Source organism: Girardinichthys multiradiatus, chromosome 21, assembly GCF_021462225.1.
Source record: "Girardinichthys multiradiatus isolate DD_20200921_A chromosome 21, DD_fGirMul_XY1, whole genome shotgun sequence".
Lineage (NCBI taxonomy): Eukaryota > Metazoa > Chordata > Actinopteri > Cyprinodontiformes > Goodeidae > Girardinichthys > Girardinichthys multiradiatus.
This window is the reverse complement of record NC_061813.1, coordinates 30,428,121-30,444,790: the sequence shown is the minus strand read 5'-3', so window position 1 is coordinate 30,444,790 and position 16,670 is coordinate 30,428,121. Positions and strand designations below refer to the sequence as shown.

General features: G+C 39.4%; 2 protein-coding genes and 1 long non-coding RNA gene across 7 annotated transcripts in view; 2 read left to right on the top strand and 1 right to left on the bottom strand.

The window, feature by feature from the left end:
- The first annotated feature begins 502 nt into the window (after nucleotides 1-502).
- Nucleotides 503-1,337, top strand: LOC124857641 (mannose-specific lectin-like). The gene is made up of 3 exons (XM_047348960.1): nucleotides 503-578; nucleotides 720-814; nucleotides 924-1,337. Exons 2-3 carry the CDS (start codon nucleotides 724-726, stop codon nucleotides 1,181-1,183), a joined length of 351 nt encoding a protein of 116 aa, XP_047204916.1. The 5' UTR covers nucleotides 503-578; nucleotides 720-723; the 3' UTR covers nucleotides 1,184-1,337.
- A 9,179-nt stretch (nucleotides 1,338-10,516) lies between these two features.
- LOC124857888 lies at nucleotides 10,517-16,530 on the top strand. The gene is made up of 3 exons (XR_007035712.1): nucleotides 10,517-10,655; nucleotides 16,223-16,342; nucleotides 16,468-16,530. It is a non-coding gene; the product is annotated as an uncharacterized LOC124857888 (long non-coding RNA).
- The window catches only part of slc4a2b (solute carrier family 4 member 2b), a 62,559-nt gene continuing 59,095 nt past the window's right edge, over nucleotides 13,207-16,670 (bottom strand). For 4 of the 5 annotated variants that reach the window (XR_007035709.1, XR_007035710.1, XR_007035708.1 and 1 more), the window contains exons 21-22: nucleotides 16,198-16,624; nucleotides 13,207-14,980 (exon numbers count right to left, since the gene is read on the bottom strand). Coding sequence is in view for 1 of the 5 variants with exons in the window: in XM_047349449.1 (XP_047205405.1) it covers nucleotides 14,909-14,980; nucleotides 16,198-16,371; nucleotides 16,455-16,624 (416 nt within the window). In the remaining 4 variants the exon portion in view is untranslated. The remainder of the gene's footprint in view (nucleotides 14,981-16,197; nucleotides 16,625-16,670) is intronic. The other variant, XM_047349449.1, reaches the window with a different exon arrangement.

Genomic DNA, 16,670 nt, shown 5'->3' with positions numbered 1-16,670 from the left:
ATTTGGTCACAAGATCTAATTTCACCAAGATCGTGCTTTGCAACAAAAATGTTACAAGTTCACTTATTATTTATGTATATCATCTGGGTTAATGCTGGGCCATGTAATTAGCCAACGTAATTTTCATGGGGGGCTGAAGGGGGTCTTGCCTGGGGAGTAATTCAATGTAGAACTACCTCTTATCCAGGCTGTTGTTGGATTGTAGATTTTATTTTTCCTTTCCCTTCATCGGAGCCTTTTGCCTTAGATTACATTGACATTAACTCCTTGTATCCATCACCAGTGTGTAGAATGTGTGTGTTTATGAGAGAGAGGATGTGCGTGTGTGTGTGGGCGCATGCGACTAGAAAAGAGCATGTGTGTGTGTGTTCATTGCCTTTGCTGCTGTTAATTGATTTAATGCACGTTTTGCTGTGAGACAAATGTGCAACGAGACATTTACACACCCACCAGCAGGAATGTAAATCGCCGCCCCTGACTACGCCCACAGTTCAGACTGTATAAAAAGGTTTGTCTCTAAACAACAGCTATTCTTTCATTTCTGCAAACACACTGACTCCAGTTGGACATTTAAAGCTGTAAGTACCTGTTTGTTGAAAAATAAATTAATGCATATTTGTTCAAAGTAAATTATTGTTGAATCATTGCTACATTCATACCTACTAAGAAATTCATATCGTTTACATTGGATCTAACCTCACATCTTTCCTCTGTTTCAGAAAAATGAGCAAAAACTATTTGTCGAGGAACGATGAGCTTCGCAGAGGAGACCATCTCATGTCCAACAATGGACAGTGGAAGGCAATTTTCCAGGTTATTAACTCAGATGTTGTCAGTTTAGGATCTGTTTACCCAGTTTATGCGTCGGTTTTATTTGCAAGTCTTTATCATTGCACTGAAATGGGTTTGTCTACACTTGCAAGATGATGGAAACTTTGTCATCTACGGCTGGAAGCCCGTGTGGGGCTCAGACACCAGTAAATCTGATGCAGTCCGCCTGATCATGCAGGAGGATTGCAACCTGGTGATGTACAACCAGTCTGACACCCCTAGATGGCACACCAGCACCGGGCAGCAAGGCTCTCATGTTTGCCGTCTTCAGCTGACTGATGATGGCAAAATGATCGTGTACAAAGACTCCAAGGAAATGTGGAGCTCTGCCAACTCCACAGGCAAGAAGTGAAGCTGCAATTTGCCATTACAACGCTCACCAGTTTGAGTCCTCTGCATTTACAATTACTCTTTAACTGAGATTTTCGAGTCTTAGCTAAACTTCTTAGTTTTCTGAAATGTATCAAATCCAGCGCAGAAATATAATAAACATGTTTTTCTTCCTGCTTAATGTCAAAAACACTAACTTTATTCTCTCACTTTTTATCTTTGAGACAATCCTGGTACATTTATTTTAGCCATATGGTCCAGGTTGGATCTGATGCTAGTAAGACATCAAGTGTATGAGCTGGCTAAGGCTCCACATTAACTGGTGGAAAACCTCTACATATTTAAAATGCTGCTATATTTGGCAGTAAATAAGTGATGTGAAGCCAGTCTGGCTACACGTCACTGGCTCCTCGTTTAGCAGACAAAGCTCTGTAGCGCCACCTGAAGGCAAAAACCTAAACTGTTTGTGTGCAAATTCTTCAATTTCACCTCAAATCAGCAACTAGATGATTGACACTTGAACCCATTTGGGTGTTAAAACAGGCCAATTATCTCAAAAACATCAAAACTGAGTTTGGAAATGATAAAATAGGTTGACATCAAGCTTCTGAACCATCTCCAACTCTACTGGAACCTTATAGACTATATTTAACCTTTTTAGGCTATTTCCTGATCAATTAGAATATTGTTGAAAACTGTATTCATTTCAGTAACTTAGCTCATTACGTGACACACATTATATAGACGAGTTACACACAAACTGTTTTCAAGCCTTTATTTCTGTTAATTATGAGTAGTTTCTGCTTACAGCTAATGAAAATATGACATTTAAGATTAGAATATTACATCAGACTAATAAAAAACAACATCTTAATAAAGAAATGCTGGCTTTTTGAAAGGTATTTTTTATAAATTCTTAAAGGTTGTTCTTTTCAAATATAACTTCATCTGACAAACAAGCCTCTTTGGAACACATATTCTGATTTATGGAAAAAAACTTTCATTATTACATATGAAACCAGAAAAACAGACACTTCCTTCATTACAATAGTATATTTGGAATAAAGGGACTTCAAGATGAAGAGGAATAGAAAACAGAGAGAACCTGGATATTTCAATGCAGCATTTATATGTCAGATATAACAGTAAAATAAAAATAGGACCCTTTTTTACAGGGTTATTTATGCATATGTGTGAAGCTTTTGCTGCGTGTCTGATATGGTTTTTCACATATAAAGAAGATCGTTTTTAGCCAGTGGTCAGGAGCATAGTAGTTGCACCTCCGGTGGCGTAGGTCATCTTCTTCCAGTGGTCCTCACGTGTTGTCATAATTTCCTGAAACAAGAGAGCACATTAACATAAACACAATCCTTCTCCTAAAACATCTGTCATCAGAACCATAATGACAAAAAGCAGATCTCCAGTTGAGTAACTGAACAAGCAGCAATACCTTCGTGAGCCTCGGTTTCTGGATGCAATGAACGTACGGGTCAGGATTAGCTTCAATCTGGCCAGACACTGCTTTATAGCAAACAGCACAATCCATCAGCGGCTGTCGATTTAATAAAAGAATAGTCAGAAAAACGTTCCTAGGGTCTTAATCCTGTGGAGACAGGGTTAATCTTCTCTTCGGGATCTTTACTCACTCTGTCATTCCTGAACTGGCATGTCCTGGGGTAAGAAGGTGTTCCTTTGGCACACCTGGTGGGCTTCAGGTGGAATTGATGGTAGAGGAACTGTACACCAAACCCAGCCTTTGGGAAGCAGAATGAGACTTAATAAAGTCTTTATTTAAAAGAATAAAGTCATTTACAAACTGACTGAATCTGCATGAAAGAAGAGTCTTATAACAATGCAAGATGTATAAAATATGCTCTGAAGTTGAAGGGATTGATTTTTCCTCACTACAACCTTGAAAAATATCTTAATCTTCTATATTCTGATTTCTTTCATTGAAAACTGTTTCTGTTACCAAAACCAAAACAAGACAACAGCAGAAAACAAATAATTGACATTAAAAAAGTCGAGCCCCAATGCTTATATTTTGTACTTATATTCATCTTGTTAGTATATTTCAGTGAATTCATTGGTTTTAAAAAGTAAAACAATATAGAACAAAAAAACATTGGTGATCTTAGCTGCGGCATCAATTCTCCATCAAATCAAATATATTTTTTTAGCACAACAAATGTTGGCTAAATCTAAAGTACAACTATCCATGGTGTAGTTTGAGAAGACTACCTGGTCAAGATCTGCACACTGGGACAGGAAGTGTAAAATAAATGAAACTGAGGCATTTTTGTATTTAAATTCGACTTTGTTTAAATTGAACAGAGTGTCTATGCACTATAAATTTGTAATCCATGTGTTACTGTTATCATAGCACATAAATAAGCCATAATACAGAGATCCATTCCTATTAGCTACTCTTCAAAATTTCAAAGACAAGAGAACATAGTGTGAAACAAGCATGGCACATGTGTTGATATTCTTGATTCAGGAAATCATAAGAAAATATCTACTCTTAGCAATAGAATGTTATATCTGCAGGAAAGATTTGATTAAAAACACTGTGAAACAACCAATATTGGGACCAACAAGGATGGTCCCAATATTGCCAACATGCACAGTGATGCTGAGGGAGGGTATAAATAAAGGACTGCCATCTAGTGGCTGCCAAGTCTCCATAACAACCATTAGACACCATCTACATGCCAACTGGTGGTTTGGTACCAAGAAAAAAGCCCTTTCTCAATCTGTTTGCTCAACTCTTCTGGGATTTTAACTCAGCTCTTTTGGTCAAGTGAGAGTAGCTTTGAGAAAAAAGAGTTTCTCAGGTGTCTGTAAAAAAACTGAAATTGAATTGGTTTTCTTTTTGAGTCTTTCCGTAGGATAACGATATACAACATGAGGAAAAATCATCACAGAAACTCTTCACCAGACAAAATCCACAGTTTTCCATATGAGATTAGGTTACTGCAATAACAGATGAATTTATTATAAAGATTTATCAGTGGTGCCAGGTCTCCTTTCTGGCCGTCATCTAGTGTAATTGATAACTGAGGGTGTAAAAAAACAGCAGGCGAAGCAACAGTCAAAAAACAATCCTCTTAGTTCACACTGATTAACTCCAGACTGAGTTTGAGGGGGAACAGCAGAAAAAGATCCCATCGTCTTCATTCTATCCGTGTCAGATAAGACAAACGTTATCCGACTCTTTATTATTTAGTGAGAGCAAACTGTTGCCTAAACCATGTTGACATTTGAAATTTCAAAGGTCGCTTGATCCAAAACAGATGGGAAAACAAGTGGGAACCAGACCTTTCTGAAGGCAGAGAGAAAGCACAGAGTAAATGAAACTGAAACACATTAAATACAGGAGTGCCTCCATTTTTTCCTTGATATATAACAAATGATCAGTTTTAATGTAATGTTACTCTATGTTTGGGGAGGACATGATTTTTAAAGTAATACCATAATTACATAATTTAATGTTTTTTAAAGATCCAAAATATAAGATAAAATAAGAGATTATGCAGAAATTTAAGACTGTGTAGATGAAGCCTTTATGAATATTTAGTGTGAAACTCAAACTTACATCATACTCGCTTTTCTCCACAGTTCTCAGAAAGCGAAAATGGTGCTTCACCCCAACGTGGGTGTTCAGTTGCTCCAGGGCGAGGTCCACTCCTTTCTTGTAGGAGTCGGACAGCTGATCATAAGGGTCCTGGGCTTCGGCAGAACGCAGCAGAGCTCCAGCACAAACCAGAAGCAGTAACCGAGCAGCCATCTTCCTTCGACTATGTGTGAAAAAAATAGCCGTGCTTCAGAGGGTGAATAACCTTCCCCTCTCTCGCTTTATCTCTCTCTCTCTCTCTCTCTCTGCTGGCTCAGGAATTACATCCAAAACAAGTCCTATTATGGATGTAGAATCGAAAGACTGAACTGACTAAAAATGAAACTGAATGATTCACAGTAAACTCCAGGATAGTCAATTAAAAGCTTTTCTTAAAAAGTCAAACACACACAGAGGCTTTGCAAAGGGAAACTGTTCAGGAAAAGTAGAATTTCACCAACAGACCTGGACAAAAGTTACTGACACCACTGGTAAAGACGTACAAAAAGCCTCAACATTTTACAAGGTTGGAGTACACACAGAGCGGTATCATTGAGTTTGTACAATCTCTCTAGATTGTACAGTGTTCTAGGTCTGCTCTGTTCCCTTCAGCTCACCATCGGTTTTCCGTGTATTTAGAAACGGCCATGGGAGAAGAAAGGTGCAACTCTAGAGAAACAGGGGACCATGCAGTAAGGCACAAGGACAAAGGTCCAAAGAAAGGACATAGAAAAATATCCTGTTTAATTTTCCCCCACAAATAGTTAACAAAAAACCAAACAACAGGAAGAATTTTAAAAATGCAGAAAAAAAGCCCCTCGTACTCGTACACGTCGTCTTCCGCTTATCCGGGACCGGGTCGCAGGGGCAACAGACTCAGCAGAGACGCCCAGATGTCTCTCTCTCCAGACACCTCCTCCAGTTCCTCCAGGGGGAGCCCAAGGCGTTCCCAGGCCAGCCGAGAGACATAGTCCCTCCAGTGTGTCCTGGGCCGTCCCCTGGGCCTCCTCCCGGTCGGACATGCCTGGAACACCTCCCGAGGAAGGAGTCCAGGAGGCATCTGGTATAGATGCCCGAGCCACCTCAACTGGCTCCTCTCGATGTGGAGGAATAGCGGCTCTACTCCGAGCCCATCCCGGATGGCCGAGCTCCTCACCCTATCTCTAAGGGAGTGCCCGGCCACCCTACGGAGGAAGCTCATTTCAGCCGCTTGTATCCAGGATCTCGTTCTTTCGGTCATGACCCAAAGAACATGGCCATAGGTGAGGGTAGGAACGTAGACCGACCGGTAAATTGAGAGCTTTGCTTTTCGGCTCAGCTCTCTCTTCACCACAACGAACCGGCACAGCGCCCCCATCACTGTGGCAGCCGCACCGATCCGTCTGTCGATCTCCCGTTCCATTCTTCCCTCACTCGTGAACAAGACCCCGACGTTTTTTTAAGCGAGAAGAGGCTTTCTCCTTCAACTCATCCAAACAAGTTTTTATTTTTATTTTTTATTGTCCTGTCATTAACTTTAAGAATGTGAAGAACAGATGAGAAACAAGGAGATTGATACCTATAAGTCTGGAAAACCATGCAATGCCATTTCTGAGGCTTTGGGTCTCCAGAGAGAGCCGTTACCCACAAATGGAGAAAACGTGGAGCGGCAGTAAACCTTCTTAGCAAAGGCCTCCAAAAACTACAAATAAAATGATTGTGACCCACTGAGATCTAACAGAACAAGTACAGAAACAAGTCCATCTATCTGAGGCCAGGAGAGTATCATTAGTGACTTTCACCAGTGCTGTAATTTATTAGGTCACCTTGATCAAGGGAAGGGTTCTTCAGTAAAGGTTTAATTACAGCTACCTTAAAAGCCTGTGGTTCTGATCCATTTGCTAAAGATAGACTACTCTTACCTAAAATGGAGGAACACTTCCTCAAATAATTTGGTGGCCTTTGATTTTGTGTCTGGTGAACCCTTTCTTAACATGACCTCTTTGATATTTCAAAACAGTGTTGCTAAGTACTCACCTTTGGGGGTAAAACAGGCCCACAGCATCACTGCTCCTCCACCGTACAGAGCTTTTCTCCATATTCATCCTTTATTTTTTATGCCAGACCCAGCAGGAGTGTTTGCTGCCTAAAACTAAGTCTCTGTCTCACTTGACCAATGCACCCATTTTCAGCCAAAGTCCCAGTAGCATCGAGGAAGCCCTACATGGTAGGACAGAAAAGGTTTTTTCCTTTCATGTCTCCATAAAAACAAGATGGCATATACAGGTCCTTCTCAAAATATTAGCATATTGTGATAAAGTTCATTATTTTCCATAATGTCATGATGAAAATTTAACATTCATATATTTTAGATTCATTGCACACTAACTGAAATATTTCAGGTCTTTTATTGTCTTAATACGGATGATTTTGGCATACAGCTCATGAAAACCCAAAATTCCTATCTCACAAAATTAGCATATTTCATCCAACCAATAAAAGAAAAGTGTTTTTAATACAAAAAACGTCAACCTTCAAATAATCATGTACAGTTATGCACTCAATACTTGGTTGGGAATCCTTTGGCAGAAATGACTGCTTCAATGCGGCGTGGCATGGAGGCAATCAGCCTGTGGCACTGCTGAGGTCTTATGGAGGCCCAGGATGCTTCGATAGCGGCCTTTAGCTCATCCAGAGTGTTGGGTCTTGAGTCTCTCAACGTTCTCTTCACAATATCCCACAGATTCTCTATGGGGTTCAGGTCAGGAGAGTTGGCAGGCCAATTAAGCACAGTGATACCATGGTCAGTAAACCATTTACCAGTGGTTTTGGCACTGTGAGCAGGTGCCAGGTCGTGCTGAAAAATGAAATCTTCATCTCCATAAAGCTTTTCAGCAGATGGAAGCATGAAGTGCTCCAAAATCTCCTGATAGCTAGCTGCATTGACCCTGCCCTTGATAAAACACAGTGGACCAACACCAGCAGCTGACACGGCACCCCAGACCATCACTGACTGTGGGTACTTGACACTGGACTTCTGGTATTTTGGCATTTCCTTCTCCCCAGTCTTCCTCCAGACTCTGGCACCTTGATTTCCGAATGACATGCAGAATTTGCTTTCATCCGAAAAAGGTACTTTGGACCACTGAGCAACAGTCCAGTGCTGCTTCTCTGTAGCCCAGGTCAGGCGCTTCTGCCGCTGTTTCTGGTTCAAAAGTGGCTTGACCTGGGGAATGCGGCACCTGTAGCCCATTTCCTGCACACGCCTGTGCACGGTGGCTCTGGATGTTTCTACTCCAGACTCAGTCCACTGCTTCCGCAGGTCCCACAAGGTCTGGAATCGGCCCTTCTCCACAATCTTCCTCAGGGTCCGGTCACCTCTTCTCGTTGTGCAGCGTTTTCTGCCACACTTTTTCCTTCCCACAGACTTCCCACTGAGGTGCCTTGATACAGCACTCTGGGAACAGCCTATTCGTTCAGAAATGTCTTTCTGTGTCTTACCCTCTTGCTTGAGGGTGTCAATAGTGGCCTTCTGGACAGCAGTCAGGTCGGCAGTCTTACCCATGATTGGGGTTTTGAGTGATGAACCAGGCTGGGAGTTTTAAAGGCCTCAGGAATCTTTTGCAGGTGTTTAGAGTTAACTCGTTGATTCAGATGATTAGGTTCATAGCTCGTTTAGAGACCCTTTTAATGATATGCTAATTTTATGAGATAGGAATTTTGGGTTTTCATGAGCTGTATGCCAAAATCATCCGTATTAAGACAATAAAAGACCTGAAATATTTCAGTTAGTGTGCAATGAATCTAAAATATATGAATGTTAAATTTTCATCATGACATTATGGAAAATAATGAACTTTATCACAATATGCTAATATTTTGAGAAGGACCTGTAGATGGCTCCTCGTGGTTGTTATGGAGAGTTTGTGACCCCTAAATGCCACTTTTTACAGCAGTTCTCAAGCAATTAGATTGTGAGATTTCCATTTTTATTGCTCTCACTCATCCTCCTTACTGTGTGTAGTAATTTAATTAATTACATTTTGGTCTTCATCCAGATAAGCAGTGTAAATGTTTACCATAGGAAAAGAAGAAGTAAACAAATCACAATTAATGGAACTATCTAATTATTGGTTGGGAAAAAAATTGTGGAACCACAAACATGTAAAACGGACCCTCTATTTAAAAAGATTAAAGGAGTTGGAATGGCCTAGTCAAACTCCAGACCTCAATCTGAAGCAACAACATAAAGAGGAGCAGGCCGGAACTCCTCAGTGTGACAGACGATTAAATCTTTACCTGAAATATGATTCAACAAGCTCACTGGGTGTACTTTTTTTTTAATGACACAGCTGTGTTGGCTTTTCCTCTGTTTAATAAATAATAATAACAATAATATGATTTTTTTTGTAAACTTGAGGTGAAATCTAAACAATTTTAGAACCAGGTAAAGACCAAATCCTTTTTATTGCAGTCTGATGAGGTGTCAGAAATAAGGTGTACTTTCGTTTCACTGTGACTACAAGGAGAATATGATGCCACTGTAAAACAAAAATATAAAGAATTTTTAGAAAATAAATAAAATAAATGATAGAAAACACTGAGTAAGGTAATTAAATTCAGTAATAAAGTGATTTTAACATTTTATTTAGTGAATAAATGAAGCATGTTTGAGCAGCTGCAACGTGGAGCAGAGATCAGATGAAAAATAACCTTTGTATAAAACTATTTCATTACTTTGTTAGGCAAAATAAACAAATACAGCAAAAGTCTAAAAAGTAACACTATCCTAAAAGTTAATTTGATAACCAAGATGAAAGAATAATTTAGTTTGACGCATGAAACGTCCTCCAAGCACTCTGCAGGTTTGTTTTCTGAAACTTTCCTAATTTTTTCCAGTAGATAGCAGAAGAGTCGGAGTCCCACTGCTGTATCCCAGATCATTGCACCGTCCAGCTCTGCTGGTCCTCATGTCCTGCCGAAGAAAAGGAGAAAAGTCACGTCAGAAACCTGGAAAGCTTTGATGTTAAACCTAGTTGGTCAGTCATAAAGGTCAAGAAAGGTCAGACGGACCTCTGTCAGTGCTGGTCTGTGGACGCAGTGGACGTACGGATTGGGTTGTTCTTCAATCTCTCCTCTGAATGTTTTGTAACAGGTCACACAGTCGATGAGCGGCTGCATGAATGCACACAAACAAAACAGCAGAAACATGTCAGAACAGGCGCCTCCGGACCCACATTCCGGATTTCCCAGTTTCCTGTGAGCCGGAAAATCTGAACACAGAAAAGACCTCACCCTGTCGTTTCTGAACTTGCATCCTGACGAGTCGACGGTTCCTTTCTGGCACTTTGTGGCTTTAAGGTAGAAGTTGTGGTAGATGTATTTCACATCAAAGCCAGGCTGAGGAGGAAGTGAGGCAGCAATATTAAAAGTGTTCCCCAGGAATTTCCTTCTGATACGCCTCTGGACATCTATCATGAGGAATATAAAAAAAAACAGAACTGTACCTCAAATTCGGACTTTTCCACACTTTTGAAGAAGAGAAAATGGTGCAGAATGCTGGCATGGGAGCTGAGCTTCTCGAGGGCCATATTCACTCCCTTCTTGTAGGGTTCGGGAAGGCTATCATAATCCTTCTGCGCGTAGGAAGGAAAGGCCAGAAAACTGAGGCTGAAGAGCCAGAGGAGAAGAGCAGCCATCCTTCTCTGTTTGTCTGTGACAGTGGGGCTGAAAGTGGAGCAGCCAACCCACCTTCAGCAGACTTCCTGAACAGAGTGGGAACATCCGGCCTCCTTTTCTCACTGGACCTTTGGATTACAAGCCTGGTCATGCTTCAGTTGATCCACAGCATTCCTTACTTCTGAGCTGCCGCCAGTTGTCTTCAACTTTTTCAAACCAGGTTGTACAACAGCTGCTTATGTAATCATTCTCTGTCGACAAAATAAAACCTAAATGTGAACAGAAATTCAAATTATATATACATTTTCACCTTTTTGCCTTGTTTTCTGAGGCACTCTCATCATTCCATAAGTAAAAGCTTACAACTTGATTTTTAACAGCTTTTAAGAGTTGAACTGAATGTCAACAAGTTTGTTTTTATGATAAGAAAAAGAGTCCAAGTAAACAGAGACAATCATAAATAAAAATTAACAAGTCTGTGGTTGCATGTTGTTGTGAAGAAGTCAGTTAATTAGAAAGTCTAGAGGTCAACGTCCACACTGAGGGTTTAAAATCATAGTTAATATTGTAATAGCAACTAGACTCAATGAGTGTCAGGGTAACATTAATAAAAAGATATTTTCAAAAATAAATAAAAAATAATCATATTATTAGAACTATCCAGATACCATTAATAACATTGATTATTGTTACAAACAAGAAAATAAATGAAAAATAATTCCAGTAATATTAAGATTACATTAATAAAAAAAATCTATTGTATTAACATTTATATTTTTTTTAATAAAATAAATAAATACCGATCAATGTTTTAAAAGGACAAATAATCATAGTAATTATTATAGCAAGAATGACACTAACATTAACAATAATATCAATTATGGTAAAATAAAAAATAAAATAAAATTCAATAAAGGGGTTAAATAAAAGAAAATTTAATTTGGTGGAGTTTCCTGCTCCTTTTTAAACCCAGCACCATGTTTGCAGGTTGCATGCTGTAGCAAATAGCAGGAACAATGTTTGCATCTGATTTGATTCTATAAATACCAACTAAAATACTAAAATTCGTTTATTTAATGCTCATTTACTCCAATGTCCAAAAAGAGCTGCAGCTGCACTTGTTTTGTTAAAGAAAAAGGGAGAAGATGAGTAAGACTTTGACGAGATATAAAAACATTTCCCCGGCCACTAGAGGGTAGGTTATTTCATCTTCTTCAAAGTTTGGCCTCCAAGTCCAAAAAAAAAAATTATGCTGTGGCAAAGTTGTAATAAAAAGATTTCAGGAAATACATTCAATATCTTTTTGAAAATCATTGTTGAATCCTAATTTTATTGTTTTATAGTGCCATTAGAAAGTATTTACACCCCTTTACTTTTTCCATATTTTATTAGTTTTTATTTATATAAAAATTTTTTATATAAAGCCAAATTAAATGGGCAGTCAGGGACGAAGCACATTGGTCAGAGAGGTGACCAAAAACCCAATTCTCAACTAGCTGGAGCTTCAGTGGGTCACAGAACCATCCAGAAGCACAACCACCACTGCCAACCCAGTTCACTCAGTCAGGCCTTTATGGTGGAGAGGCCAGTTAGAAACTACTCCTTAAGGCACATGGCAGCCCGTTTTAATATGGCACAAACATCTTACATCAAACATCTGGATGCTTGTAAGATAATCCTATGAGATATTCCTGCTGTGTGTTGTGTGTTAAGAGTGATCTAGTCTGCTCGGAGGGACACTTCGACCTCAAATCGGGGATTACCAACATGTCTTGGCCCAATATCCTACCATGTGAGGTGTTTCACTGAGGACAAACGAGCACACAACCTATTGAATGTGACGTGTAGCCAATCAGATTACAAGGTGATGGAAACAGGAGGCTGTACACAACACACTGTAGGACCAAACCTGTTATATGTCATCGCCATATGTGGGGCCTCTCAGGTTTTGAAAATCAACATCCAATTTTAAAATCCTACCGTGTGAACCAGGCATTAGTAAACCTGCACCAAAACCACCTTAACGTTTCTATCATGTCTACCTACACCTCTTGTCCAACCTGACTGAGGTTGACAGGATCTGCAGAGAAGATTTGGAGAAAAAACCCAAAAAACGGTCGTGCCAAGCTTGCAGAGACACAGTCGAGAAGACTGGAGGCTGTAATTACTGTTAATAGTTCTTGAACAAAGTATTTAGCCATGGAAATGAACACCTTTTATGTTTAAAAGTTCACATTTTTTATGAATCTAAAACAATATCTTAAAATTATTTTCACTTTGTAATTACAGGTCGTGTTGTGTAATCGTTTATATTACAAAATTATAAGCGATTGTTTTGTCTTTGGAGCTGGAATTTAGGGCTGAAACAATCGGATTAATCAATTTAAATAAACGTAGTAACTGAATAATTATTAACGTTAGTCTGGAGTATACAGACTAACGTGCAATTTGCTAAAACAACCACCAACTCAGAGCAGTAATTAAGCCAAAACAGTACAAAACAATATATATCTATATTTTGCATTTAAGATGAAAACCCTTCTTTGGTTATAAATATGCTCTATCCAGAACTCAAGCGGCATAGCTTTAGCTTCACCTGGTTCAAATTCTGTCAAAAAAAAATCTACCATTAAGCACCTTTTGCCATCCTATTATTAATCTATTAATTGAAAAAAATAGTCGACAGATTATTCGATTAGCAAAATAATTGTTAGTTGCAGCTCTACTGGGATTGCAGATGTCTCTTTATAAAAGAAATACAGACAAAATAATTAGAAAATACCTTTTATTTGTCATCAATATCTGAACCACCGATGCATAAGTTATCAGCAACAGTCTCGTCGACTTCATATTGCAATAAAAACAAATCTACACATTTCTTAACAACTTGATCACAGAATCTGAACCTACACAGGCACACTGATCAGAAACAACACAGACTGCCACTTCTAACAGATCTTTGTTGCGAATAAAGCACAGCTGAGTGTTTGTGTACTTTAAAAACACCTTCTGTAGTATTCTTTAAAGAAACAGCAGTGATGCAACAGATGCATAATTCAGAGATGTCTGATTGAAAAGTGCTGAACACTAACGTGTGCCATCTTAGACACACAAGACACTCCTTGATCACACCCCCCTCCCTTCCACAGGCACTTGAGACTTTGTGCGACCTTTGACTCCAAAAAGTCACCGTCTCAGTCAGGCTGGGGCGGGACGATTCAGAGGGGACAAGTAGGGTTTGACATTCATATGTGGCTATCACAGAAGTGAGAAAGTTTTAAAGTATTTGACACAGTCAAAGCTTCACCCGATCCATGTTACACTGACGCAACATCATGCAAACTATTCCAAAAATGTGGTCATAACTGAAATGTTTAAACCATTAGATAAAAATACAAAGTTAAAAGGTGGAATGTTTTAGAGTGGAAATGTGAGAAAACGGTAAAATCAGGAAAACAGAGATGACCACACTGCTGCAGCTTATTATTCTGATTGCATCACACACAGTAGATTATTTGGCACTTGGACAAGTAGTAATAAATTTACAGCATTTCCCACAAACCAACTTCACCCAGTGAATATTAGAACATTAATGCCCTGCACACGTGCATGGAGACAACTCAAGTGTATTTATGATACTACCGTGTCAATTCTTTAAATAAAAAAAGGTAACTCTGCATGATGAGAAACATGAGTTCATGGCATAGATGTGATAAAACAATTTCAATTTGGTGAAACACAATGGTAATCCAAGATCTCCCTCTGCTGGTGATCTTGCATCACTGCAGTCAGTGAACATGATTTAAACTGCAGCATCTGCATTAAAAACAACTGAAATGATAAAAGAGCAGGCTAATAACCTCTCAACTAAGGCGACATCATGATTTAGGAGGTTTATAAGAACACTAAGCAGCTAAAATAATTAAATACAATACAGTTCAGATTTGGTTTCTTATAAAAAGTGCTACAAGCTTTGTGTTTAAAGTGATTGACTGTCTAAAATAAGACAGAATGAGGAGAAAAAAAACAGCTCAGTATATCAGGTTTCCTTCATAAGGCGCTTAGTTGGTTTAAAACGAAGAAAAAAAAAACATGACTAGCACTAACACCATGTTAATATTAAGGAATGTATCCTAGATATCTTCCACATATTCAATGTGAATCATAGCAACCTTTCCAGGCTAAAAAGTAATCTGATTTGCACATACATCTACTGCTATATATTAATTGTTAGTGTGTAATCACTTTGTTTTATTTAAAATCTTTTGTCCCTTGAAAAAAACTGTTTAAATAAAAGAAATGTCATGAAGAGCCACAGAAACCTGCCGCTATCCAGCAGAGCGGAGATAGTTTTGACCAGACCCTCCAGGGAACTTCACTTTCTAGTTTCTGACCCGGAGCTTGCTGGTCCTAACGGGTGTCGGGTGTTGAGTGGATTTCAGCTCAGTGGTGATATGAGGCCTGGCAGCGTAGCTACACAGGCATGTGCATCTCAGAGTACTCATCGTGCTCGTCAAACTTTGGCTGTGCATCATCACCGTCCAACTAAAAAACAAGAGAGAAGGAGGGAGATGGGTGTAACAGTAAGGCCCGTGAACAATGGAGAAATAAAAATGCAAAGGTTTATTCTAAGGCACAGCATCCACAGATTTATTGGCAAAAACTCAGGTTTTTAAAATGGGGAGCGAGACTTCTGAAAATTACAGGTAATAATCACAGAAAACGTCCTGCGAGACGTCCAGATCTCTCATTCATGGAACAAACTGGATAAGAAAATGTTGGGAACCTTTCTGGAAATCTAACTCTATAGGCCAGGGGTCTGGACCCTGTGGCTCTTTTGACCCACTGTGGCTCTTTTGACCCACTGTGGCTCTTTTGACCCACTGTGGCTCTTTTGACCCACTGTGGCTCTTTTGACCCACTGTGGCTCTTTTGACCCACTGTGGCTCTTTTGACCCACTGTGGCTTTTAATAACCTTGGCTAAAAATGCTACAGAACTGAGCAATCTTTTAAAATTTGAAGGTAGTCCTAGGGGTTTTCATACAATATAAACATATCATTTCTGCACAGAATTACACCAATAGTGTAAGGAATATTATTTTTAAGAGCCAGTATTTCTTGTCTTTTGGTTGAAAACTTCATGCTTTTCCGACAATTTTGTATAAAAATTGAAGAAAATTTATTTATTCCCTTAACGTAAATGTTGGGTGATTTTCTATATTTTAAAACCTAAAAACAAAACTAAAATGTGTGATGATTGAACGCAGAAAGGCTCCTCAAGGCTCCAGTGTTGTTATAAAAAACAATTTAAAAGTCTAAGATATGACGATATATCTCAGCTTTTTCCACTTGGATCTTAAATTGGATACAACTTATTCATTCTGAAAGGATCTTGAGAAAAAAATGGATGCGTGTTGTTTATGATTTGCTTTGTCAAGCTTTTGCTCTGCATTTCTGACGATATTTAGCGTCAATTGTTTCTGTCCAGTTCTGAGAAATGTGTTCAAACCTTGGATTAACATGAATCCGACTTATCTGAAGAGGGTTATAATAAATGTATATTAAAAGGATATACAAACTAACAATATACAATAGAAGAACAGTTCTTTTATGAAAATATTATCTATAAAGTTGTTAAACATACAATGATTTAATAATTAACGTTGTTTGCTTGGGTGGTGTGGTTAAGCAGAGTGTCTGTAGTACAGACGGTGATGCAGGTGGCTGAACGAGCTCACAGCGCCCCCTGTGATTAACTTACACATTCCATCTCCCTTTCATTGAAGATGCGACGCAGCACGAACATCTTGATGGGGACGGTGAGGATGAGGACGAAGGGGAAAGCCAGAGACGCCTGGGTGGACATAACAGACCAGAGGACGACCAAACACACCATCTGGATGCAGGTGAACAGATGCATGCGCCACGTACGAACCTGAGGGGCACAAATCCATCCATTACACACTAATTTACTCATGTCACCTTGCAAGCACGTATTCCTTGCTTCACTTCTCTTACCTTGCGGACGTAGGTGTGGTCGGGGTGGTACTTGGGTGGCATGAGGAGCAGCATCATCCGCTCGGACAGCTGGATGCCGTTGAGCGACATCACCCCCATGTAGAGGAAGATGCCGAACAAGACGGCGAGGGGGATCTGACGCAGCAGGTCGCCGATCACGATGGACATACCTGGACACAAACAGCAACACTAGAATAACCACCAGCAAAAACAGCT

Bases quoted from the DNA above. Each gene is read 5' to 3' on its own strand.
- LOC124857641 (XM_047348960.1), top strand. From the start codon at position 724: ATGAGCAAAAACTATTTGTCGAGGAACGATGAGCTTCGCAGAGGAGAC. The intron at 815-923 runs TTATTAACTCAG...TACACTTGCAAG, and splicing joins GTGGAAGGCAATTTTCCAGG to ATGATGGAAACTTTGTCATC.